This window comes from Emydura macquarii, unplaced genomic scaffold (assembly GCF_026122565.2).
Source record: "Emydura macquarii macquarii isolate MOO-44397 ecotype Brisbane River unplaced genomic scaffold, CSIRO-AGI_Emac_v2 contig_2422, whole genome shotgun sequence".
NCBI classification, from domain to species: Eukaryota; Metazoa; Chordata; order Testudines; family Chelidae; genus Emydura; species Emydura macquarii.
Window position 1 is genome coordinate 12,565,136 of NW_027132559.1, and position 26,053 is coordinate 12,591,188.

Consider the following 26,053-nt stretch of genomic DNA (forward strand, 5'->3'; position numbering starts at 1 on the left):
ACAACTCACGGGGTTGGCTGGCTGCATGCATCTATGTGAATTTTGGCTGTAATGAATAAATTTTGATCTAGCCCAGATCTTTTGTATAATTTTGTGATGCTGAGTCAGTGGTTGGCATGTTTAATTTACCACCACCACAGCCCCGAGAGGAAAAAGAGGTTATTACATTAGCTTGTCTATCACTAGTAAACAGGGAAAACTTTTGAAAATGTAAAATCCTCTGAATTGCTGGAGGATGCGAATTAAAACCCCAAACCAAGACACATGAAGGGCCAGATCCCCAACTGGCATAGCTTGCTGTGGTGATTTACATCAGCCTGGCCCAAAGACTATATGTTAGGGTGCGCAAGACTTTGTGACGTGAAATCAGTATAGCTTGACAAGAGCAAGGCCCTGAAAGCATTGCTAAGCTTTTGCAGCAAGTATAGCAAGAGTTAGGCCTCTCGGGAGCAGAACCCAGACACTGCCCTCTGACCGACCTTGGGACAAAAGAGGAAGTGCCATGGGGCCTGGAAAATCCCGAGATGAAAACATAAACCTGTTGATGCTCGATAAGCAGAATAATTCCTGTTTTAGCAATAAATTAAGCAGAAGTAATGCTATAATTAAGTTCTTTTTTGAAGTAAACAACTAACGTCACCTCATTCTAAAAAGTCCCTAACTAACTACCAATAGACTAATAGTAACCAAATGTTAAGACCCAATCCCTAAGGGGATTGAGATATACGTCCTATATTGCTGGGTAAAGCTTATTGTAAAGTCTAGAGGAAAAGAGGGTATATCAAACCCCCTGGGAGCCTCCTCTTTTTTGAGTCTCTCTGTGAATCCGTGGAAGCACTAGTGGATGCCTCGGCCAGGACGGTTCCCCGGTCGCCACTCGCTTATCAGAACGAAGTATGGGTCTCCTCGTTCTTGTATTGGTAAGCGCCCCTTTACCCACTTAGATAAGTCTACCTCTCCTAGATCGATGGGCCCCCAGGAGTATATTGCTGTAGGTATCCTCTTGGCGGGTTTCTTCCTTGCTGTATGGTTCACCTCACTGTTTACTAATTGCTGTTGCTGCCGCTGTTGCTCAGCTGATGATAACAATAACAATAATAATGAATGTGGGCACTTCCCCCTATTATAAGGTGCCCATGCATACCTGCAAGTTGTTACTTTTTATCTTTGTGATTGATTGTGCCTGCATTTTACTCCTTGTATTAAGACTTGTGCTGGAACTCCTATTTCATTATGGCAGAGGACTTCCAGTCTTGTCTTTGTCCCGTTACCTCTTTCAATAAATAAGCTAAATTCTAAATCCATTTTGTCCGTTTGCTCCATTCCCGCCACCAAGATAAAATACCGAGCCTTACACTATATAATAGCTTACAATAATTGCTAATAATAACTTACAATTTTATTACAGTGAGTTGGGAATAACCTACATAAGTGGCTTCACTATTAATGAGGTTATTCCACAATTGTACTAATTATACCACATAGCACCACACACTGCCAGGTATTTTGTTTACACCACACATTTTAGAAAAAAACTGAATTTAAAAACTTGATAGTTACTTCCCATCCAGCCTGTAAAGCCAGGTTGCCATTATGCAATCTGTCACTTTTTAAAAACTGTAACCTATAACCTTCTACTCTAGTCACTTGTATATGCAGTTATGCCCTGACACTGATATCGCTCTGTATATAACCTTTTCTCTCAGAGACTACAAATGTGTTTACAAAATTAAGCCTCATAGTGCCCCTGCAAGATATGCATATTCATACTTGTTCTACAGATGAGTATATTGATGCATAGAGAAATTAAGGCCAAAATTTAAAATCTCAATGCCTCAAGTCATCAGGAATTGAAATCAGTAGTTCATCATCTAAATATTTCATCTGATTATCATGGGTGCCGAGCACCCGCAACTTCCACTGAGGTAACATCATCTTTATCTTGTACTACATTGCTGAAGTCTTAAAATTCCCCTTGCAGGGGGCTAAATAACATTGAGTTCTTGTTGAAAAAGGACGCTCCCTGTCCCTGCAGGATGGGTAGGACGTTAAGACTCCGGGAAAGCTTGAAGTAATATTAAAGAAAAACAGGCATTTTGCAGTATTAAGAAAAATTCATGACCTGATACTTAGAGGCAGAGTTATGTGATGGGGAAGAAGATAAATGCTTAGAGCTATTACCTTGGGCTGAGGTCAGGGGGACCAATGGTGCTCACTGTTGAAAGGTGCAGTTTTAGATTTTTTTCTCTCTTTCTGGAGTAGTAGTGGAGTTCAGTTTCATGTCTGGTTCTTGCAGGGTTTGAGCTGCAAACCCGGATAGGTGAGTGAAAGGGCACTGTTCCTGAGGCCAACTGTTTCAAGTTTATCCCTAGATAGCTTTTATTGCTTCCAACTTTCTTCTGTTGGGATGAGGTTGTGCTTCTCGTATGAATTGGAGAAAGGCTGGCACTCTCCTCTTCTTCTCCTTCCTCCTCCTCTTCCTCATCTTCCACAATTGATGGGAGTCTCTTGTTTATGCTGCCATTTCCCTTAGGCTCTGTCTAAAATAGTGGATAATTCCTATTAATATAAAATTCAAAGCCCAACACTGCAGGGACAACTGATTTACTCTGATGTTCATACTTGAATAAAACCAAATCCATTAGAGCTTTTATTTTTCATTAGAACAAATGTTATTTTGGGACCCTCTTGTTATTTATTTATCTATCTCCACAGTCCCTCAAGTATACATACAAAAGCCCTTTAGTTACATAGCCAGTGAACGCACTGCAAATGTATTTTGTTACTGAGAAATGTTGCCAGACTTTAGTTCTTACAAGCCACCCAGAATACGTAATCTGTAATAGGTTTCTCTCTGTCTTTTGAGGAGTTAGTTCTTCTGAAGTTAATGCTGTCAGACTGCTGGAGCATTAAGGAATAGGTTTTAGGTAGGTAACATATAAATCCATAGTTCAATATATGGCCAGTACACGGTCGGGTATAAGAAGTAATACAGTTCACTTAGGATCTGAATGTGTCCTTGTTCCTCTTAGTCTCACTGAGTGGGACCTTACACTCTGATCTTACTACCTTACAGCCGGACCACTGAGCTCCCATAGTGCCCTGTTAATGCACAACAGTGTAACAGAATTCATTCTGAAGAACTAAGCCCTCAAAAGATAGAGATAAATCTATTAAAGAATACGGACTGTAGGATGGACTGTAGGTGCTTGTTATGGGACGCAGAGTGACCTAGTGGACTCAGGATACCTGCCACTCTACTGCTGGGTAATCTTGGGCAAGTCACGTCTCTGTGCATCAGTTTCCCCATTTGTAACGCAGGAATAATGGCACGCCTTTGTAAACTGCTTTGAGATCTGCTAATGAAAAGTGCTATCTAAGAATTATGCGTTATGAATTTATTAATATTATTCTTTCTTGACAACAAAATACATGTGCAGTGAGTTGCAGAGGTCTGCCCACATAGGGCTTATTTCCAGGTCAGGGCTTTACTTCACAAGTCGTCCCATTTATTCCCATGCTACAATTTGTGGGGCAAGGTACTATCACTATGAGCTAGTCAGAATCGGTCCTATATCATTCTTAGAAACTCCACACATTTGAAATAAATGGGACAGACAAATTTAACTGAGCCCCCAGAAAACATTTTCTGAAAATGGCACTGAAGTATTTTTGGAGTGATTGAGAACAGGAAGTAGCAAAAATTTCATAAGGGTGTCAGTTCTGAAGAGACAATTGTTCACAATCTTATCAGTCTGGATAGTCTGGGTACAGATACAAATTTTGGGTTCTTACCCAAATCTTTTGAGATTTGCCCATCTCTCCTTGTCCTCATATTTTGCAGCACGAGTTTAATTTTGCTATTCTATTTGCACTATGAATTCACTGAGTGAACATTATACAATTATTACTGTTAATGCAGATAAAATGAGCCAGGCCTTTTCAATCTGATATGTCTGAAAAGTCAAGGATATAAAATCTAATAGCAAAAGCCTGTTTGTCAAGAAGATAATAATGGCCTTGTTGGGAGCTACTCTGCTGTTTAGAAGTCTGATATGATGAGCAAACTGTACAGAATTCTGATATGAGACCATCTTATATGCTACTGAGAAAGAACTTCATGTAAATTGAACTTTCCATGTCTATCATTTGGGTTGAGTAAACATTCGGGGCTCAGCTTTAAAATGTATATGCATTATTGGAACATCCAAACCCAGCATCTGGATGCTAAGATGCCTAAGCACTTAGGCATAGAAAGTGGGCATTTAAGAGGTACGCACCTAACAGCAGTTTTCAGCATCCAAATGCAGGATCCTATTTAAGGACCTGATTCAAAACCCATTGATGTCAGGGGGACCTTTCCATTGACTTAAAAGGACTTTGGATCAGGCCCTAGGCACTTACGTTTCAAAGTTAAGCTCATCATATTTAAAATCAGACAATCATACCTGAGAGAGTGTAGACTTGTTTGACAATCTTGATATTACCTGTGGGGGGAAAATTAGTAGTAGCAAATCAGCAAACCTGCACAGTTTTGGCTTCCAAAAGAAATTTTATAACATTTAAACCCAGATATTTATGACAGTACAAGAAGAAAATCTCATAATACAACAAATATATATTCCACAAATTAAATTCAAAATACCACTGATGATGATGAAACATCTTTTAAACAAGCTCTGTCAGGACCAAAGTTGTTTTTCTGACCAGAAAATGTATCTTTCATTTTAAAGATGGTGAGTTCCTATAAAATTAACATTTTACTCCAACGTAAAACAAGAGTAGGGACATGACCCTGCACTGGATGTACATAGATGGATCTCTGCATGTGAAGGCCCAGTGGTTTTGATAGGGTTCCATGTAGGCACAGAGCTCATTGTAGAACAGTGACAAACATTTTGAAAAATGGATCCCTAAAGTTAGGCTCCCAATTCCCTCAGAAAGTCAAACTACCAACTGTGCCTTTGAAAATCTCCTCTTTTGGCTTCAGAATAAGTGGCCTGATTTTCAGAAGTGCTGACTACCCAGCAGCTCCCTTTGAAATCAGAGGGATCTGTGGGATGTTCATCACATCTGAAAACTATTTGACTTATTTAGACATCTACATACAGTCTATAGGTAACATTTTCAAAGCTTAAGGGCAAGATTTATGACGGTATTTAAGGGTCTGAGAAGGCAGCTAGGAGTTTAGTGGGATTTACAGAAGTGCCTAAGTAAGGTAGGCACCTAACTCCCATTTACTATTAATCTTTGTAAATCTAACCCTCAAGCCTAGATCCTCAAAATTATATGACTTCAATGAGATTTAAGTACCTAAATAACTTAGAGGATCTGGGCCTACGTCATAAATTCAAAAGTGACTTAGGAGCGTAAGTCACATTGAAAGTCAAGGCATTTTTAGAATCCGAGTAACTTAAGTGCTTCTGAATATTTTACTTTAGCAAATTAATTTTAATAACCCATTTTTTAAACTCTTGGCTCTATTTTGTCGTTATATAAAAGCTCTTTCAGTTTATAAAGCTATTAAGAAAATAGTCCTGTAATTATTCACAAAAATTAAGGCATTATTATTGCCACACAAATGTTTAATGTTCCCCAATGTTTAATTTTGTCTAAGCAGTAAACCTATTCCACATCTGCCTAGCCATTAGCATGTGGATTAAACAACCACGTTGCTTACATACACTTAGCAATAATTCTCAATACACTGACAAGAGAACAACCAGAATAATTCAATTGTGTAAATATAGCAAAACTATGGCCCTGCTCCTCCTGTATCAGCCAGAGAAAATGTCAGGCAGACCCTAACGAGAGCTCAGATGTTGAGCCCTCTCAGATCTGATTGCAATCAATGTCAGCTGAAAGAACTCAGCACTTGGGCCCTAGATAATCTGGAGGAACAGAGGCATTCAGTGTGCTAAATACTACCGTATAAAAAAACTCAATTGAATGTGATACTAAAAGCCTGACTTGCATGCACACCTGCACCCAGACACACCTGTATTAATTAGATTCATTTACTATATGTTTGTATAGTGCCTAGCACCTTGGGTCCTCTAGACACTACTGTAGTATAAGGGTTAAATATATATTGATATAATATTAATTAATACTTACAAAACCAGCCACATGAGTTAGCAGTTTAACAAACAGAAATATGAAAATATGAATTTGCCTGCCAGAATCTTGAAAGGACTTGGTGTGTGCATTCTTAAATGTGGGCAAAGATCTTTCTCCTCTTTTGCACTTTCTTCCCTGAGTCTAAAGGAGAGTGATATGTGCAGCCTTGAAAAGAAGGAAATACAAATTGTTGCATGGAATGTCTTTAGGTTTTACGTATGTTTTCCCGTAGCCCTGCTGGAATCTCATGCATTCAACTAGGCTACAGGGGCTGAACAGCATTTCCTCTGCAGGGACTCCAGCTGATTGTCAGGAATTAATGCTGTGCCAGCAACCAGTGCATTGAGCTTTCCTTCTCCAACACTCTCACTGTTACTCAGCTGGCAACCAAGCAGATCTGCCTGAGGGAGACAGAGGAGGCAGCAGCCAGCTGCCTCAGGGCATTGCTAGCAGGGAAAGGGACATAATTGGAGGGAAGGGACAGAAGATGTATGCAGATACAGGCTGGGGAAAGGTAGTGACAGTGGCTCAAGAGGGAGCAGGTTGGTGTTGTAAAGTTCCCTCTTGAGAACTTGTCTCCTATCTTCTGCTCCCATCAATTCCCCTTATTCTGTCCATATAGCCTGTTCCCTCTTTTGCCTCTGGCCCCGTAGGTGAACAATTTCAGTTTGAATGAATCAACACATTTGGATAAGCTATGTACCCAGAAACAAATTTCATTGAAACATGCCAAGGTAATTGTGTATCTCTAGTATTCTAATACTTCATTAATAGCTGAAAAAAATAAATACCATGTCCATCTCACATAAAGGTGGGGCCTGAGATCATTTGCTTTGATAGAAATTATCTTAACATTTTTGAGAACCAGCCACTTAATAGACAGCTCTGAAAGTGTGTGGAATTCTCTGAAAAGGAGGCATTCTAAGTCTCTTCTGATTTCCATGACTCTCTTTCCTCTCCAAAAATAGAATTCTCGGAGGAAAAAAGAATATAAATGTACAAGGGGATGAACAAAGCCCATTAAGAGCAGTACATTTTAAAACTGTAGTATCCACATAACCAGGGTTTCACCTTCCTGCATCTGACTGCATAAACTTTAGTATCAGAAGAATTAATTATTGGAGGACCTGAGGAACTGTCCTAGTTTCGAACCTACTAAAACTTTTTTTGTTTTAGGACAGTACACAGACTTCCTTAAAGTGGTGTGTGGCTTCCATGAAAAGAAAGAAGACACACAGTTGCACACACTGTGTTCTGTGTTTAAAAGAGAAGTACAACCATGTTAAGTTTATAAACACATTTTGAAAACAAAGTTTAAGAGATACATCTCAAATAAACACATTAGGAAAACGTCACTAATGTTAATGTGAATCATGCTAAAGACACTCAAAGGATCTGATTCAGATTTCAAATACAGCACATGTATCCTTTTGTATCTTGTAAAACCTTACACACAAACACAGGAACTGATTTCACAAGATACAACAGTAATAGACCTGAGTACCAAGATCAGAATCAAGCCCTTACTCTCACTTTGATGTTCTCCTAGGATTGTTTAGTATCTGTTAGGGCGCGCAAGACTTTGTAACGCGAAATCAGTGTAGTTTGACAAGAGCAAGGCCCTAAAAGCAATGCTAAGCCAGAAAAGCTAGAGTTAAGACCTCTCAGGAGCAAAACCTAGATGCTGCCCTCTGCCCGACCTTAGGCCAGAGGAGGAAGTGCCTTGGGGTCTGGAGCATCCTGAGACGGCCACAGACATTTGCTAATGCTTAATAAGCTAAAAGGTTCCTATTTTAGTAATAATAAAGGAGAAGTAAGACTATGGCTGAGTTCTCTTTGAAGTAAACAACTAACGTCACCTTATTCCAAAAGGTCCCTAGCTAACTACCAATAAACTAATAGCAACTAAGTGTTAAGGCCCAATCCCTACTGGGATTGAGATATACGTCATGTATTACTGGGTAAGGCTTGCTGCAAGGTGAGGGGGGAAAAGGGTATATCAATCCCCCGAGAGCCTTCCCAAGCGGAGACTCCCTGAGACTCCGTGGAAGCCACAGCGGATGCCTCGGCCAGGACGGTTCCCGTACGTCACCCGCTTATCAGAACGAAGTATGGGTCTCCCTCGTTCTTGGTGATGAGCGTCCCTGCACACGCTTAAATAAGGCTAGCTTTCTTACATCGATGGGCCCCCAGGAGTATATTGCTGTAGGTATCCTCTTGGCAGGTCTCTTCCTTGCTTAAGGTTCACTTCTCTGTTCACTAACTGCAGCTGCTGCTGCGGTTGCTCAGCTTATGATAATAATAAGTCCTGTGCCTATAAGTTGCTACTTTATATCCTTGTGGTTAATTGTACTTTTATTGTACTTTTCATCTTAAGGCTGGAGCTGTAGTTCCTGTATGGTACAGGACTCCCCGCTCCTGTCTGTCTTTTTTTACGCTATTTCATATAATAAATAAATATTAAAGAAAGCATTCTGTCAGTGTGCTCCATCCCGAACCCGAGATAAAAATATCGAACACTACAGTATCTTAATGTATACATTTTGAAATTTGGTACAGATGATGCAACAATTGTATTCTCTTCTATCAATGTTCATTATAATTCCAGGAACATTACTGCCACATCAGAAAAAAGCCGATGATTCAATGACAGATAGTCAATCCAGATGTTTTAATCATCTGAAGGTGATTTTTCCTGGACTGAGCTTATAAAAAGCCCCAATAGTATAGATATCTGGTAGAACATCTATGTGGATTTTCAGAGGTAAAAGAGGAAATGTAAATAATATATACAGCTGTTCAAGAGGGATTTAAAATTGTATTTTGGAAAAAAGAAGGAATTTCGAGGTACAACCACTGTCCAAATTTTAGCAGTAATGAGATAAACAGTATAGTGTGTAGATTTGCATTTGCTGGGCTTGATAGGCTAGGGTTTGATGGATCATGTTGTCTTGTTCTGGCTTAGAAGGTTCAATATTCTTTATAGCAGGGCTTGAGACTAAGATTTAGGAACAAAGCATGCATATAGATTTACTGCCTTCTTTGTAAATCTGGGTTCCTAGAATATGTTTCTGTTTTGCATTTTAGGGAACAAAAGGCTAAAACACTGTCTCAGAAAAGGATTTGGAAACACAAACTGGAATATTAATATGCTTAGTTAGTATTAAGAAGTATACAAAACAGTTTAAGAATGTTGGCGATATGTAAAAATATAGATCTAATGCCATATGCTCGATTCCTGGGGATCTTACTATCTGGTAATGGAAAATATATGAGCACATAACAAAGGATTACCATATCGCTGAGAAGCTTAATGCCTCACACATGTTCATTCCTCAGTTTTCCTTAATCAGGAAGTTTCTCAATGAAATATAATAAATCCCTTAAATCACAGCCCATTGACAGAAATAGATGCTAAGGGAGGTCTTAGGTGAGCTATAATTGTTACTGTAACTACACTCCATAATTTAAAAGCATATTTATATTGGCATTTGGAAATGTCTTCTGTCCCAGTATCTTTTGCATTTTAATTTTTTGGTTCATCAGCTCTCTTTTTCTCTCTCTCCCTCTTGCAGTCTCCTCCCTCTTACCTCTTTTACACTGCCTATGGCTGAATGGAGAATAAATAAATTCCCTGGAAGCTGATGTCTTCAGCACTCTGGGTTTGTACAGTATGTTGTATAAGCAGCAAGAGCTGAGTGAATAATCTGTAGTGAGTATCTATTTCCAGTTTAACTTCTGATTGTGAATTGTCCACAAGCAACATATAACTTTCTCCCATTAATTCATTATTCAAAATTATTCCTTGAATAATTTCTACAAATAATCCTGAGTCTATTGATTTTGTGTATTTAAAATGTGAGTCGTGTTGGTTAGTTTTTATTGGCCATGTAGGTCACAGTGTTTCTTTTCTCTGACTGGGTGGACATAATTTTTAGATTCAGGTTTCTGGTGCCTGAAGTTAACAAGTTTGAAATTCACTTTACATAAATATTCTGTGAAGTGAAAACTCAGAAAATAGAGGCTAAATTCAATAAATAAATTATTAGTAGTGAACTATTCCATCTAGACTGTGATGGTTGTACTCCTTAATGCATCATCTACAGTATTTCTGCTTAAAAGGTAGAAATACAGGAAGCATAATAATGGCACCAAAAAAAAAAAAGGGGGGGGGGGGGAGACAGAGTATAATTTTTTAATTCGGGTTCTGTGTTCTTTATTTTTGTTTAATTAAAATAAACAAAACATTATTCCTGAGCCTGAGGATTTTGTGCCACTTCGAAGTCATGAATTAAGAAAGACACTTTTTATTTATGTAGTAAATCCTACACCAGTGAAGAAGAACACCATCAAAAGAAAGGAGGCAATCAGTGAGGTCAAAATGAGACAGGAGAAGCAATTGTTAAAAGACATGGCAATAGACCTTTGCACCTACAGCATGTTGTTCTAACAGATAATACTTTTGAGATGGCTTCCCGGTTATTACAGACAAAAGATATATTGGAAAGAACACTTTAGATATTGTTCCTATTTGGTTACAGTAATTATGGAGGGGACATTTTGATGAAAATTTACTGTATTTTTGTAAAAGTTACAGCTAACACTGAAAGATTTAAGAACAATAACACTCCAAAGCTCTGTTCTTGCAAATACTTATGCATGTCCTTAACTTTACTGAGGTGAGTACAGTGAAAAATGTGCATGAGTGTTTGCCAGACTGCGGCTCTGGATAGGAAGAAATCTGATTAGAAATGTTCAGAGTACCCTTGAGAAAGAGGGAATTTAAGGGTGAGATCACCATCCCTGCTCCAGCTTCTTTATGCCACTGAAAAAGGACCCTAAAAAGCCTCATGTCCAGCTGGGGAAAGGATTTAACTGGTGTAGGAACTATGGAAGACAGCTTCAAGGTGATTGTTGAATACTGCTGGGAGGAGGGGGGGGGGCGGGGAGGTAAGAGATAGGAATGTGTTTGTGTATCAGGGGCAGGGCTACCACAGACAGTGCTGCAGAGATTCCAGGACGTGTTGCAGCCCATAGGGCAGGATCAATGGGACACAAAACAGATAAAAGGGCTCTCTGGAGAGAATGACGTGGGGACAGTTGTCAGTGAGCTCTGACATGGACACACAGGCAGGTCCTAAAGAAGTGAGAAAGTTTGGGCCCTCCCTGACTTCCAGAGATTGGGAAGAGGCAGCATGTGTGCAGTCCGTTTTCTTGTTTTAAGATGTTTTCTTTGAAATGCTTTTGTTCCAAATAAATAATACTTTCCTTTAAGAAGGCTATTTTCTCACTGCTCCTGGAGGAGCAGGACATGCCCCAGGCCTACTGAGGGAATCATGGTTCTCAACCGGGGGTGGCAGCCCAAGGCCTGAAGGTCTGAAAGTGGGAGAACCATGTGATTCCACACGAGATTGGTGACTGCCTAAGACCTGAGAGGGAAGTACACTTGACAAGACTGTAGCTGAGACCTGGCCTGCCAAGAGTAATTAACACAGGGAGGGAGGCCTTATTTTTTGGAAGATAGAATTATGGATGTAAATGAATCATCTGGTTGAAAATAGAATGTTTATGCTAAGTAAGATAAGTAAATAAGTCAGTAGGCTAAGACGACAATGTCTGAACCAACTAAGATAAGAGGCTAACACCCAGGGAACTATTGATTAGATAACAAGAGAAGTTAGGAATTTAGAGGTGAGGTAAAGAGGAAGTTGAACCATGGTCAGTGTGTGGGCAGTGCATGCTACACAGGGATTGGTTCCTGCAAAGTAACCAAGCCAATCCAAAAATGGGTGATGCAATGTATAGTAAATGCAATGAGATGTGTAATGTATATAAAGGGAGAAGGTTTCTGTGTAACTTTGGAGTTGTGATGTACCCTGTATCCAGCCCCCCCGCCCCCCTCCGCATTTGAGTCTGGTCAACTAAAGATACCTGAGTGACGAAGGCTGGAGTCAAACTGAGTTCTTGGGAAGCCAAGTAAAAATAGGTATTGGAGGGAATCCCAACAAAGACCAGAAGGGGTCAGAGGTACTGTTAGCCTGGTAACTATGACAGCCACCATAACCCCTTTTCTCCTGGGTGCAAATTCTGTGTTGTGCATAGTCTCACTCTAAGTGGGCTCAATACAAGGGTAACTGAGTGCAATTTAATGGCCAGGGATATACAGAAAGTCAGACTAGATGACCTAATGCTTCCTTCTCGCTTTAAACTCTATGAATTTACCCTATACCATTTTTTAATTATTAAGAGCGTGGTTCTTTTTAATTATTTTTATTATCTTTTTAATTATTAAGGGCTTGGTTTCAATAATTAAGAACTTGGCTCTTTCATATCCTTGTAGCTTGGAATCTGAAGCAGTGAAGAATTTTCAAAGTAGTACAAAAATGAAAACAAATTCCATGTTTACATAATCAACTGCGCTAAGACAACTGTGTTGTAAAATTGTAGTTGGGACCTTTACTGTCCCCTACTGGAGGCAAGAATGGGTGCTATGATTTGTAATAATGGAAATTCTGCACACTGGCAGAATACAACCCTTAGTCTTAAATGGGCCATATGATTACACCTTTGCAAAAAAAATCACTTTATCAAATTTATAAATGCTAGAAAACATTAAATTTGCCAGAAACTTTTTAGTCCTTTTGCTTAGACACAAAAATGACTGTGGCCCAAAATTCTTTAAGCATTAGAAACCCCTCACTCCTATAAATGTGTTGAAATAAAAAACTTTTTAAAATCTACATGAACTTCTTCCTGCCATGAATTCTTTTATCCTCTGAGTCCTATACCATTAACTGTTTGATCCCTGTAGGCTTGTATGTTTCCATTATGTCCAGATTATGTCTGATCCTACAAACACTGGTAAGTCAGATCTGCCTTGGAACTTCTTCTGACTCAATGGAATGTTGCTCACCTTATTTTTCTTTACCATCAACTGGCTGGGGTGGGGTGCCTGTTAATTTTGCCTGAAGTAAATGGGAAGTATGGGGAAGAGTTTGGGAACAGACACCAAGTTTATCTTGCCTATCACTATATGTGATCAGAATAAAGACACTGATGTGAACTGCTCAGTAAAGATTGAAAGCAAAGGTGAGAGAAATGTGTTTCAAACAGGAGGTATTACAATACTATTAGTGCTGGCATTGCCCCAGATTAGTTGTTTCATGACATAAAGCTTCTCCGAAAGGCTTCCAAAGCCAAAATAATCAGTGAATGATCCAGCAATAGAGTCTTGAGCATGCTTAATGGATTACACCATATGAGCAAGAAGTAGTTTGGTTAATAATCAAATTCACCATGTGGCCCTGGACCATCAAACATGAATGCCAAAGCAAACATTGCAAAAATAGTAAATTCAGAAAGGGCAAGCAGAACAGAAAATGGTTAGTTGAAAATAATAATCCCTAATTCATAGCAATAGTACCTTTCCAGCAGGTTCTCACAGTCCCTCTCAGACTATACATGCTATATAGAGATTACATAACTCACAAATAATAAAATGCTGCCATTCTATTCCACCATCCTATAGCTATTCTATAAGTGATAGCTTTTAACAGGGATATTATATTACCAAATTTCAACCTGAGTTATTAGTTTGCATATCTACATTCATTCTGTATTTTAAATTGGTGAAGTTCACTTCCCCCCCACTGCTCTGTTTGGAATTAGGTCAAAACACTCAGGTTAGCGCCCCTAGATTTTGCAAAAAATATCTTTAATTAGCATCATTGGAGGTTTTTAAGAATAGGTTAGACAAACACCTGTCAGGGACAGTCTAGTTATATTTAACCCTGCCTCAGTGTGAGGGCATGGAGTAGATGACTTTTTCTAGGTCTCTTCCAGCCCTGCATTTCTATGATTCTGTAGCAGAGAGGACCTCTGTTTGATATCACAACCTACATGCGGCACCTGCAGGAGCACAATTCTGCCTCATATCCTGTGGGGTATTAGTTCAGTACTTACTTGGAGGGAAGAATGCCAGAAATTGAGCATTCAAGCCATTTCTTACATTTGGCTTTGCTTGGAAGATTTCCATCACAGTCTTGTCCAGCCCTACTTATCTGATGAGAACACAGTACAATCATAAATTAAAATAGCACTGTGTAACTATTTTTAAAACACAGGCTTGGAACCATGATCCAATTAGCCAACTTTCACTGCTCCAGACAACAGTTTAGCGGCAAGCTTATCCCTCCCTAAAATATCAAACTATACACTCTATGAGCTAGAGATGGGCTTCTGGTAACACCAAGAACAGGGTTTGCCACCTTTTCCTCACATAAGATTCAAGGTCCTTCACACCAACTATTGTACTTGCCCAGGATGGGTCTGGTAGTCTAGATTGCTCTTCTAAACTGACCCTGAGAAAATTTAACATACAAGAAAGGTATTCCCCTTTTTAGAGAAGCCTCTTTCTCATATAAGACCTTGCTGACTTCCAAACACTAGTCAGAGATGTCTAAATTTGATTTTGATCAACAAGCAACAACATAGATAGCAGTGGAGCTAGGGTGACCAGATGTCCTGATTTATAGAGACAGTCCTGATATTCGAGGCTTTGTCTTATATCGGTGTCTATAACCCTCCACCCCCCTGTCCTGATTTTTCACACTTCTATATGGTCACCCTAAGTGGAGTTAGTTACCCCAGGCCTGCCCCATTAATGTGCCACAAACCTAAGTGTGAGAGATTCTCTCTAGATGTGAGAAGACATTTTAAGCTCTTTTTTGGGCAGGTAATGTTCAAACCCTGAGCTAAAAAGTAAATGAATAAACTAGAAAACTCCTTATATCGTACTACAAAGTTGCTTCTTTAATACATGCTTCACAGGTTGCAGGTGACCAGAGAGGCAGTGAGAAAACCTATTTCTACGTAGCTCGTGTCTTGTCTCTCTCTTTTCCTCCCTCCCACCAAAAAATCTAACAGACCTGTTGATTAGCCAGTTAACAATTATAGACTGAAAAACACATCTGTCCAGGTGATGTTTCTCCTCTACTTATAGGGCATGCCACATACCAGTGATTTAACATATGGCTTTTTGGGAGGATACGTAGTAAAGGAAAAGGGAGAGAGAGTCCATAGCATAGTTTTTAAAATTAAACTTATTTTCCATTCCATTAGTCTTTTCCTTATCTCTTCTCTTTTTAACCCACACTGATCTCCACTTCATTCTATACCTGAGCCATTAGTCGTTGAAGCCTCTTTTGTCATTTCTTGTGGTATCCAATACATAACCCACACATTTCAGGTGACAACTGAATATTCATAAGGATTCTGGTGGCACTCTGGTAGCTGAGCTGTTGAATCTGTTCTCCCCAAAATGGAGATCTAGATCTACATGAAGGGGACTGTTCTAATAGATTAATTTACAAGTCTAATTACAACAACTTTTAATCTAGAAAACAATCCTTGTGTTTTTTATGGTGAACACGTTACATTTTATTTATTTATAAAAATACTTCTCTCCAGGGGTTCCACAGAGCACTTTTTGTTTGCTAATGAAATATCTCTTTAGTTTCTTTATGTACTGAACAAAAAAGGTTACTTTAAAAAAATGTTGTCTACCTAATATCTAATGAAACAAAGCTGAAATATATAAATAATGTATATCAATTGAGTTCATCAATTGTGTTGATTATATGCAGTTTATATAAATATTCTTACATAATACTGCATTCCTATGTTTCAGTATACATCCTGATATGTATGATTACTAACAAATATACATATATGTCTTTAAGGTGATAGTGAAGGTTTAAGAAGTATTTTCAGATTTCGCTACTACTGTACCTGTATGACAATTTTTAAATAAATCCACATAGTTGAGTTTTACTTCACACTTAATAATGAGACTGTTTAATGTAAGAATTCTTCCACTTTAGAGGCAAAATCTGCTCTACATTACACCAGTGTAAATTTACAGTAGCTCAAAAGGAGTCGGTCTGAATTTATATGAGAGAAAACAGAGAGTAACTGAGCAGAATTTGGTCCTTAGTTGTATTTTTCTGTTTTTCTGTTGCAAACACATAAACAGCATGTTAATGTTTCTAAATCAATATATTCACCATGTTCAGTGACACAGTGATACATACTGGAAAAAATTAATATACCTAAAACAGAAATATGGTTAGATTCCTAGGAAAATACCCCACTGAAAACCAAGAGTTTTTCTTGGGTGAATCTCTGTTTGGCTCAGTGTTTTATACCCTTCTCGTACACATTTTAAAAACATAGATAAGCAGCTTTTCTAGACTCTGGATTTTTCTACATGTAACCCTCTGGTTAAGCTTTATAATCTGCTGCAGAATGCAATAATCCTGGGAAGTGAGGTGAGTGAGGAATGAGAGAGTTCAAAATGATTCAAAAGCTAAAATTAGTAGTTAAGCTTTGTCACTTACTCAATCTCAACATTCTAATTACAACAATAATAAAGAGTGTGCTTTAGTATAGGACTGTTTATCAAAAAGTGTTATGGACCCAATTGTGGCAACCTGATCAATGGGGCTACTCAGAGGATTAAAAGTTGCACAATGAAGTCCTATTTTATGTACAAACACACAAACAACTACATTAAGATGGCGTTAAAATTGAGAGTACATACAAGTAATTTAGGCAGGTATTTTGCAATTATCCCCCAAAACAAGCATTATAATCCAGAAAATTCAGAATTAAATTTAAAAGAAATCCAAACTTCTTAAGATCTGGAAATGCAAGTTAAGGTACCAAACAACCTTAACTCTGATCTGTAGTGACACCATATAATAACTACACAATTATGGTTAATGAATATTAGTATTTGTGGTCCCACAAATTAAATTGGATTAAAATGATTTTTAAAGGTATCAGCTTTCTTCTGTTTTGTCCCCTCATGGTGTCACTGCAGGAGCCCTTGCTATAGAGCATCTTATTTTTAAAAATAATAAATGTAGTTAAATACAAGGATCTTGGGAAATAAGCAAAAAGAACTGGAAATGATCCTAAAGAGTGGAGATTATGATCTAATGGGGCTTAATGAAACATGGTGGGATGAATGTTAGTTATTGATGGGTATATTAATCTATATCAAAAAGAGAAGAAAAAAATAAAAATAGGTCACTGTTTTTCCAAAAGCATTTATAGTGCCCAGAAACTAACACACAACAGTGAGGAGTGTCAGAATGATATTCTGTAGGTAAAGATGCAAAGAATGAAAATCAAAAGACAAACAATGAGCATTTGCTACAGCGTACCATGTTGGACAGAGAAAAAGCAGCCCCATTTGATCATTTCTGAGCTTTATGCTTCCTCACAATATTGTTTGGCACCTACATACCAAACACAGTAGGTGGATGGATACCTGAGGGTTGATCAATGCAGTGTTCTCAAAACTTCAGGGCACCAGGTTCAGGGGAGATTTTAACTAAACAATGTTTATGAGGTAAGCAGCCAAGATTCCAAGTAGAAGAGAAATCAGCTTTGATCAGATTTAAAGGAATTGAGGAGTGTAAGGGAGAGCAGCTGCCACTGCTCTGCTAACATCAGAAGGAGAGACCCTCCTCTCCCTCGTCAGGGTTGGGGGAACACTGATCCTCCAGATCTTCACCCTCCACCATTCCTGGCCAGGTGAATACTCACCAGGCAGAGGAAGCTGAAGTGTTTGGGGTTGGGGTGGAAGGAGAGGGGCGGGAAAAGGCAGTGGGGATTGATTGCAAGTATGTGAAGAGAGAACTATTGAGTTCATGGGTGGCAATGGTAGGGGAATCGACTGTCCAAAAGTGGTTTGAAAAATTCATGGCTGGGGCTTCATCACACTTTACTTTGTCAATGCATGGTTGCCTCGAATAGATAGGGGATATTTCTATGAAATACCTTGCAAGGAAACGTAGGAGAGAAGCTATTCTCACACTGTTTCTCTCTGGTTTAAAAATTGAAAGTGACGTAGGAAACATGTGAAAAAGATTTTCTCTAACTATATTTTGCCCACATGGTTATGCAGTTTTACAGATACACAACCCCCTACTGCTTGCCATTAAACAGAAGCACGGTGAGGCTACGTAGGTGGTTGTGTGAGTGATGTCTCATTCAGCAGCAGGGTTATTAAATCTGAAAATAGGAGCCAGGCAGTCCCTGAAGTGTGTAAGAACAATTAAATCTGGAAAAGGTTTGTAAAAAGCTATGCAAGGGAGCACTGGGCAGTATTTCACAGCAGCAGTAGCTGCTAAATAGGCCATGCACACAGACAGCTAAGCAACTTGCTCCCAGAAAACCTGCGAAATCCACCTTTGCTATGGGCTTGGTCCTGCAAAATGCTGACCTCGCTTGGTCTGATCCAGGCTTCTCTTAGAATCATAGAATCACAGAAGATTGGGGTTGGAAGGGACCTCAGGAGGTCATCTAGTCCTACCCCCTGCTCAAAGCAGGACCAACCCCAACTAAATCATCCCCTTCACCTTAAAATCCTCTAAGGATGGAGATTCCACCACCTCCCTAGGTAATCCATTCCACTGCTTCACCACCTTCCTAGTGAAAAAGTTTTTCCTAATATCCAACCTAGATGTATGCTGTCATGATACAGAAGGTTATCCATTGGGAAATTGTGGGTGAAGAGACTGCTTCATTTGGTCTGCATATGAGGTGAACAAACAAGATGAAGAGCAGAAAGGTTTGGTCCTATCTAGATAAAAAGCTAAATCTTGCCCGACATCCAGTCTGTGAAGACACTATTTTTCTGGGGTTGAATATGGCTTAGGGAAGTACTCTGATAAATATATAGCTTAGTTCAAGTGAAACTGGGAAACCACTTTGGATAAAAACTTAGGGTGTGGCCACAGAGTTACTAAATCTTTAGAAAGCTATCCGCAAGTTTAGGCATGAAATTAAATAAAGGTTTCTAACCATCAGAGGAATGAAGTTCAGGAACAGCTTTCCTGTAAAGGGCAGCAGTGGGGCAAAAACTTAACTTGCTTCAAGACTGAACTTGATAAGTTTATGGAGGGGACAGTATGTTGGAGACAGAGTACCATGGTATGTAGCTGATCTGCAACTGCTAGCAGCAAATATCTCCAATGCCTGGCGATGGGACATTAGATGGGGAGGGCTCTGAGTTACTATAGAGAATTTTTTCCCATGTGTCTGGCTGGGGGGTCTTGCCCACATGCTCAGGTCTAATTGATTGCCATATTTGGGGTCAGGAAGTTAATTTTCCTCTGATTCAGATTGACAGAGAGCCCTTTTTCACCTTTCTCTGCAGCATGGAGCATGGGTCACTTGCAGGTTTGAACTAGTGTAAATGGTGGATTCTCTGAAATTTTAAGTCTTTAAATCATAATTTGAGGATTACACTAACTCAGCCAGAGGTTATGGATCTATTACAGGAGTGGATGGGTGAGGTTCTGTGGCCTGCAATTTGCAGGAGGTCAGACTAGATAATCATGATGATCGTTCCTTCTGGCCTTTAAGTCTATGAATCTATGACTAATTTGACATAATTTCAGTACTTTCTTCTTTGATGAAATGTATCCATTCGGCACCAATTCTCAAGCTGAAACTGGACTGGGCCAAGGTCATTCTCATTGCTCCACTGTGGCTGAGGCAATATTGGTTCTACGGCTTCCTCACATTACAGGTTTGGCCTCCCATATCCTTTCCTCTTCATCCTGACCTCCTGACTCAGCATCATGGACAGGTTTTGTATGTTTTGCTTAGCTCAATGCATCTCACAGCATGGATGCTGCATGGTTAGATGAAGAGGAATGATGTTTGGAGGTGGTGTAGCAAGCCCAGCCCAATAGTAGGAAGACTTCCATCAGAGTGACCTATTTAGCCAAGTGGAAATGGTTCTTGATACAGGTGTTAACTCAGGGACTTCATTCAAAGCTGCCTTGTATCCAGGCCATATTGGACTGCCAGTTACATCTTCAGTCTTCTGGTTTTGTGCTTAGCTCATTGAGAGTCTGCAGAGAGATTCTGATGGCGATTTCAGCATTTCATCCACCCATCCATGAGAAGTCATTTTTTTCAAACTCCATGGTTCTGAGATTCTTGAAAGGAGTCACTTGTCTACCCTACTTGTTAAAAAGTTGATTCCTTTGTGGGATCTTAAAGCTGTCTTAGTGGCTCTTATGGGGCATCCATTCAAGCTTCTGGCAATTTTTTCTTTCTTCCTTCTGTGTCAGAAAATGACCTTCTGGGTGGTGATAACATCTGCAAGAAGCATGGACGAGTTGCAGGCTTTGATGGAGGAGTCTCTTACATGCAGCTTTCTAAAGATTTAGTAACCCTGTGGCCACACCCTAAGTTTTTATCCAAAGTGGTTTCCCAGTTTCACTTGAACTAAGCTATATATTTATCAGAGTACTTCCCTAAGCCATATTCAACCCCAGAAAAATAGTGTCTTCACAGACTGGATGTTGGGCAAGATTTAGCTTTTTATCTAGATAGGACCAAACCTTTCTGCTCTTCATCTTGTTTGTTCACCTCATATGCAGACCAAATGAAGCAGTCTCTTCACCCACAATTTCCCAATGGATAACCTTCTGTATCATGACAGCATACGTCTAGGTTGGATATTAGGAAAAACTTTTTCACTAGGAAGGTGGTGAAGCAGTGGAATAGATTACCTAGGGAGGTGGTGGAATCTCCATCCTTAGAGGATTTCAGCAAGTTTAGGCATGAAATTATGCTTAAACTTGCTGATCCATTTGTTCTAATGTCAACATTGGTGTTTAACTTAAATAATTTCTCTACCTCCCTGGTATTTATCCCTCTGATGTAGTTATAGAGAACAATCATTTCCCCCTCAGCCTTAATTTAGTTAGGCTAAAGAAGTCAACCTCCTTGAGTTTCCTCTCATAAGGTAGGTTTTCCATTTCTCTGATCACCCTCACAGCCTTCTCTGAATCTGTTCCAATTTGAAATCATCTTTCTTAAACATGGGACACCAAAATTGCACACAGTATTTTAGATGAGGTCTCACCTAAAACTGCATTAGCCTTTTTCACAGCCGCATCACATTGGCAGCTCATAGTCAACATGTGATCAACCAACACACCCAGGTCTTTCTCCTCCTCTGTCATTTCCAACTGAGAAATCCCCAACTTATAGCAAAAATTCTTGTTTTTAGTCCTTAAATGCATGATCTTTCACTATTAAATTTTATCCCATTCCTATTATTCCAGTTTTCAAGGTCATTTAGATCTTCTTGTATGATATTCCAGTCCCCTTCTGTATTGGCAATCCCTCCCAACTTTGTGTCATCTGCAAATTTTATTAGCATATTGCCACGTTTTGTGCCAAGGTCAGTATTAAAAATGTTAAATAGGATTGGTCCCAAGACTGATCCCTGAGGAACTCCACTAGTCACCTCCCTCTAGCCTGACAGTTCACCTTTCAGCATGACCTGTTGTAGTCTCTCCTTAACCAGTTCCTTATCCACCTTTCAATTCTAAAATAAATTCCCATCTTCTTCAAATTCACTACTTATTTCGCATGTGGAAGGAACAGTATCAAATGCCTTACTGAAATCCAGCTAGATTATATCTACTGCATTTCCTTTCTTTAAAAAAATCAGTTATCTTCTTAAAGAAGGAGATCACATTGTTCTGGCATGACCTACCTTTTGTAAAACCATGTTGTATTTTATCCCAATTACCATTTGCCTCTATGTCCTTAACTATTTTTTCTTTCAAAATTTGTTCCTGGGATAACTGGAATTGGAGGAAAAGCATACAGGAGTGCTGAAAATCTTTGGTCAAGGAGCCCAGAATAAGATCCCTTCAAGGGCAAAACAGTCAGCATTTCTTGTTATCTCTTGTGGGTGAACAAGTCATGTGCTGGGATGACCCAAAGTGCAAAAATGGACTGCAAGATACTGGGCTTCAGGGAGCATTTGTGATTCAGGGAAAAATTTCTGTTGAGGTAATCTGCTAGGTGATTCTGGGTCTCAAGTAAGCGATTGACCATGGGGGTAAAATTTTCCCCAGTGCAGAACTGCTAGAGCCTGATCATTTCCTGACACAGCACACTGGAGTGTGCTCCCCCATGTCTGTTCACATAATACATCACAGTGGTATTGTCGGTAAGGGTGTGCACTGCCAAGTCCCTGTTGTGATCTTGAAAAGCCTCACAGACATTGTAGATGGCACAAAATCTCAGGATGCGGATGTCCAGAGAAGCTTCTTGTTCTGATCACAGGCCTTGAACTTTCTGTGACCCCAACCTATTAAGGAGGCATTAGTGACAATAGTCCTGGTTGGCAGGGACTGAGGGAAGGGAACACACTGACACATGTTGTCCTGCACCATCCACCCCCAAAAGGAGCCCAGAACTGGCAGAGGAAGTTGGACCATTCTGTCCAAGGGATGACTATTTAGATACCTAATCAACTTCAGCCACATCTGAAGAGGACATAGGCCCAGCTTGGCATATTGGACTACCTGGGTGAATGCAGCCATATGGCCTAGCAACCTCAAACATACTCAGGCTGTGGTTGAGGGTTGAGGCTGCAGCTCCAGACATAGGTGGCTTATTGTCAAGAATTGCTTGGTCAGGAGGAACACTCTCGAACTCAAAGAGTCTATCAGGGCCCCAATTAACTTGTCTCTCTGAGTCTGAACCAATGTTATCTTCCCACAGTCCAGTATGAGACCTAGATGACCAGGTAGGTGTAGTGTGAAGTAGACATGAGAGAGAACCTCCTTCTGGACTTGCCCCTCAGTAACCAATTATCCAGATATGAGAAGATATGAATTCCCTTCTTCCTGAGATACACTATTACCATAGTCATGCATTTGTTAGAGACTTGAGGAGCAGAAGACAGACTCAAAGGCACCATGCTGTACTGGTAGGCGGTCACTTACAACAAAACTGAGGATCCTCCTGTAGCTAGAGAGGATTGCTACATGGACATAAGCATCCTGCAGGTCCAGGGCAACAAACCAATAATGATTTAAAGCAGGGAGGATGGTTGCTAAGGCAACCATATGGAATCTCATGTATCTGAAATACGTGTTGAGACTGCGGAGTTTGAGGATAAGTCTCATCTCTCCTTTGGGCTCGGGAACCGGGAAATACTGGGAATAGAACCCCTGTTCCTGATATTGCAGGGAGACCTCCTTTACATCCCCCAGAACCAGTAGGGACTGAATCTGCTTGAAGATCAGCGTCTCATGAGAGGGGTCCCTGAAGAGGGATGGGGTACTGTGGTGGGGAGCAGGGATGGAGAGGAACTGTATGGCATAACCCAATCTGATGGTGCTCAGAACCCAGTGTCCATGATAATCGAGTCCCAAACCCTGTAAAAAGGAGCCAGTCTGTCCCCCAAACAGAGAGGGTAGGGAAGGAGAGGTCACCACTAGTTGCTATCCTGGAAACATGTGTCAAAATGGGTGCTTGCTGGATACCAGGGGTGGGGGCTGGCTGGTTAAACCCAGAACCAGAGGACCTTCTCCTCTGGGAACTGTGGGGCTTCTGAGAGTAGTACCACTGCCTTACAGGAAGGGAGGACTATACAAAAAAATGCTGGGGGCAGTATTGCTGTTGACCGCTATAGCGGCATTTCTTCACAGCCAGTGTATATACTCCCAAAGAACGTAAAGTAAATCAGGAGTCTTTAAAAAAAATGCAAGTTTTCATTATCTTTTTCTGAAAAGAGAACCCAGCCATCAAATGGTAAGTCCTCAGTGATCTGCTGCACACTGTGCACAATGCCTGGATAAGGCTTTGGTGACCAGTAGATACTGGGCCAAGAGCCGACTAAAGGACAAATGCTGATCTCAGTGCCAATGGTAATCCAATGGGCAATTTCTGGTCCTGTCTGACAATGAGGGATTTGCTTGTTTTTCTATTAACAACAACAAAACTGCTAGTGAACGGAAGACAGAAAAGTCTGGTTGGTAACTGCTCTTTTCAGGCTTGATCGTGCAAGGTGCTGAACACAATGTTTAATCCAGCGGTCATGGAGAATGACTTCTGCTTAATTTTAAATACATGCTGAAGTTCTTTGCTGGATTGGACCAGAGTGTTTGGCACCTTGCAAGAGATACCTCAGAGGCTTTCATTTCCAAGATAAGACATCCGTTTTACACTACAGATAATGTGGCTCATAGGCAGTTTTATCTTGAATAAGCTTAGGTTTGGATATTTTCAGTTCTTCCAGTTACACCCAGACAGATCTATCAGAAAAGCAGTGTTATCCCATCTAACTTCTTCCATATTGATCATACGGGCTGGAAAATCAGCAGATCAAGTGAACAGAAGCACTAATGACTTTGATGACAATCATTCTAGCCCATTAAATGAAACTGAAATATCAGAAAGTGGGAAGAGCTGCACACTCTTCAACTACTATGGTGGATAATTGTGTTGGAAGAACACAACACTAGCATAAAAGCAGATCATTTGCCATACTGATCTTCAAAGAACAATAATGTGACCAATATGTTTGGTTACATAATAAGTAACACGCCCATCCATCCGCCTGCCTGCCCACCACTGTTGGTTCTGAAAGAGTTTTTAACTTTTCAGGAAGTTGAAGTTAGTGAAAAAAGAATACCATTTGAACTCGATAATGTGGGAAAACTAATCTTTAAAGGTTAACACACCCTACAAATAAGATGCCAGTTTGTCAGAGAGCAGAAAATTAGGTGTTCTGTCTGAAGAGCACTAGCTGTGCCATCCAAATACACATCTTATATTTATTATTATTTTCTGCATAAATCTCTTGTTTTACTCCTTCTCAAGTTCTGTTTTGTTTTTGCCAATGGCAAACACTAACTCTGCTACACTGAGATCTGATGTTCCTGACAGAGAAAGAATCTACTGCTTTTCTGTTCTGAATTTACCATCTTTATTATTTTGTATCATTTATATTGTGGTAGCACTGGGCAGCCCCAATCCCTCCCTCTTTTTCACAGACCCAGAATTTTCGTTTTAACCAGTATACTCTGCCAATCTTGAGGAAAAAGCTCTCTATGAAAGGCAGGATGCTATTTTTAGTTCTACACAAGAAATAGATTCATACTAATTAAATATCCTGTCTGCAAAGATAGATTTCTAAGTTCTCAAGCAAGCCATCTTTCCCTTCACAATGTGACACATATTGATAGTGCCCTGCTGAATCAAAGATAGAGAACACATGCTTTCCAAACAGGTTCTTATCTTCCTTTGGGACTTCATTAAAGCTTGAGAAATGGCAAAGTATCTGACTTGCATACCCCACTATATATATAATGTCTATGTACAGTCCATAAAATATATAGAAAATCTCTGTCACCTAGCAAATTATTTCATAGCTAAAATCAAATTAACTGAGGTGGATGACGGGTTGATTTATGTCTGTCACAATTCCCTCTAACCAATGAGCTGTTCCTAGCTGTCTTAAAAATATTAAATGTGTTTAAAAACATTTACAAGTTTCTCTGTTACTAGCCAATACCAAATAGTCTAGCAAAGAAGATAGAGGGGCAGAATATACACAATTTTTGTCAAGTCTCTTTTCTAGTTAAAATTTTGCTTTGCCAAGAATTCATAAAAGGACAACACAATAACCCTGCTAGGACAGTTATGCACACATCGCTGGGCTCTGATAACATCGCAAGCCATTGGAGGATTGCTGTTTCTAGCAATATCATCAGAACCCATTGAGGCCCTTATCTCCCTTTTTCCATAGCTCTCCATTTCTGTCTCTCTCTCTCCTTAGAGGCTGAAATAGTTTTTGGTTTCTATTTCTTATACTTAGGAGATTCTTTGAGTTTTCCTACTGGATTGTTTAAGTTATGTTTTCAGCCCTTCTATAATGGGATGGCTGCAGTTTCTACTTGATAGCCTGGGAAATCGTATTATGCATCTTTCATTTCTCAGAGATAATCCTCTGCTGCTTCCTCAATGACTGCTCTTTTATCTTCTGAAGAAGGAAATAATCTCTTGGTCATTAGCACCAGCTCCTTAAGGGAAAAGG

General features: G+C 39.7%; 1 protein-coding gene across 1 annotated transcript in view; it reads right to left on the minus strand.

Annotated features, from left to right (window-relative positions):
* The window catches only part of KCNH8 (potassium voltage-gated channel subfamily H member 8), a 326,349-nt gene that overhangs the window by 25,227 nt on the left and 275,069 nt on the right, over positions 1-26,053 (minus strand). Inside the window, exons 12-13 of the mRNA XM_067561636.1 lie at positions 4,449-4,487; positions 2,182-2,540 (exon numbers count right to left, since the gene is read on the minus strand). Of these exons, the coding sequence (XP_067417737.1) occupies positions 2,182-2,540; positions 4,449-4,487 (398 nt within the window). The remainder of the gene's footprint in view (positions 1-2,181; positions 2,541-4,448; positions 4,488-26,053) is intronic.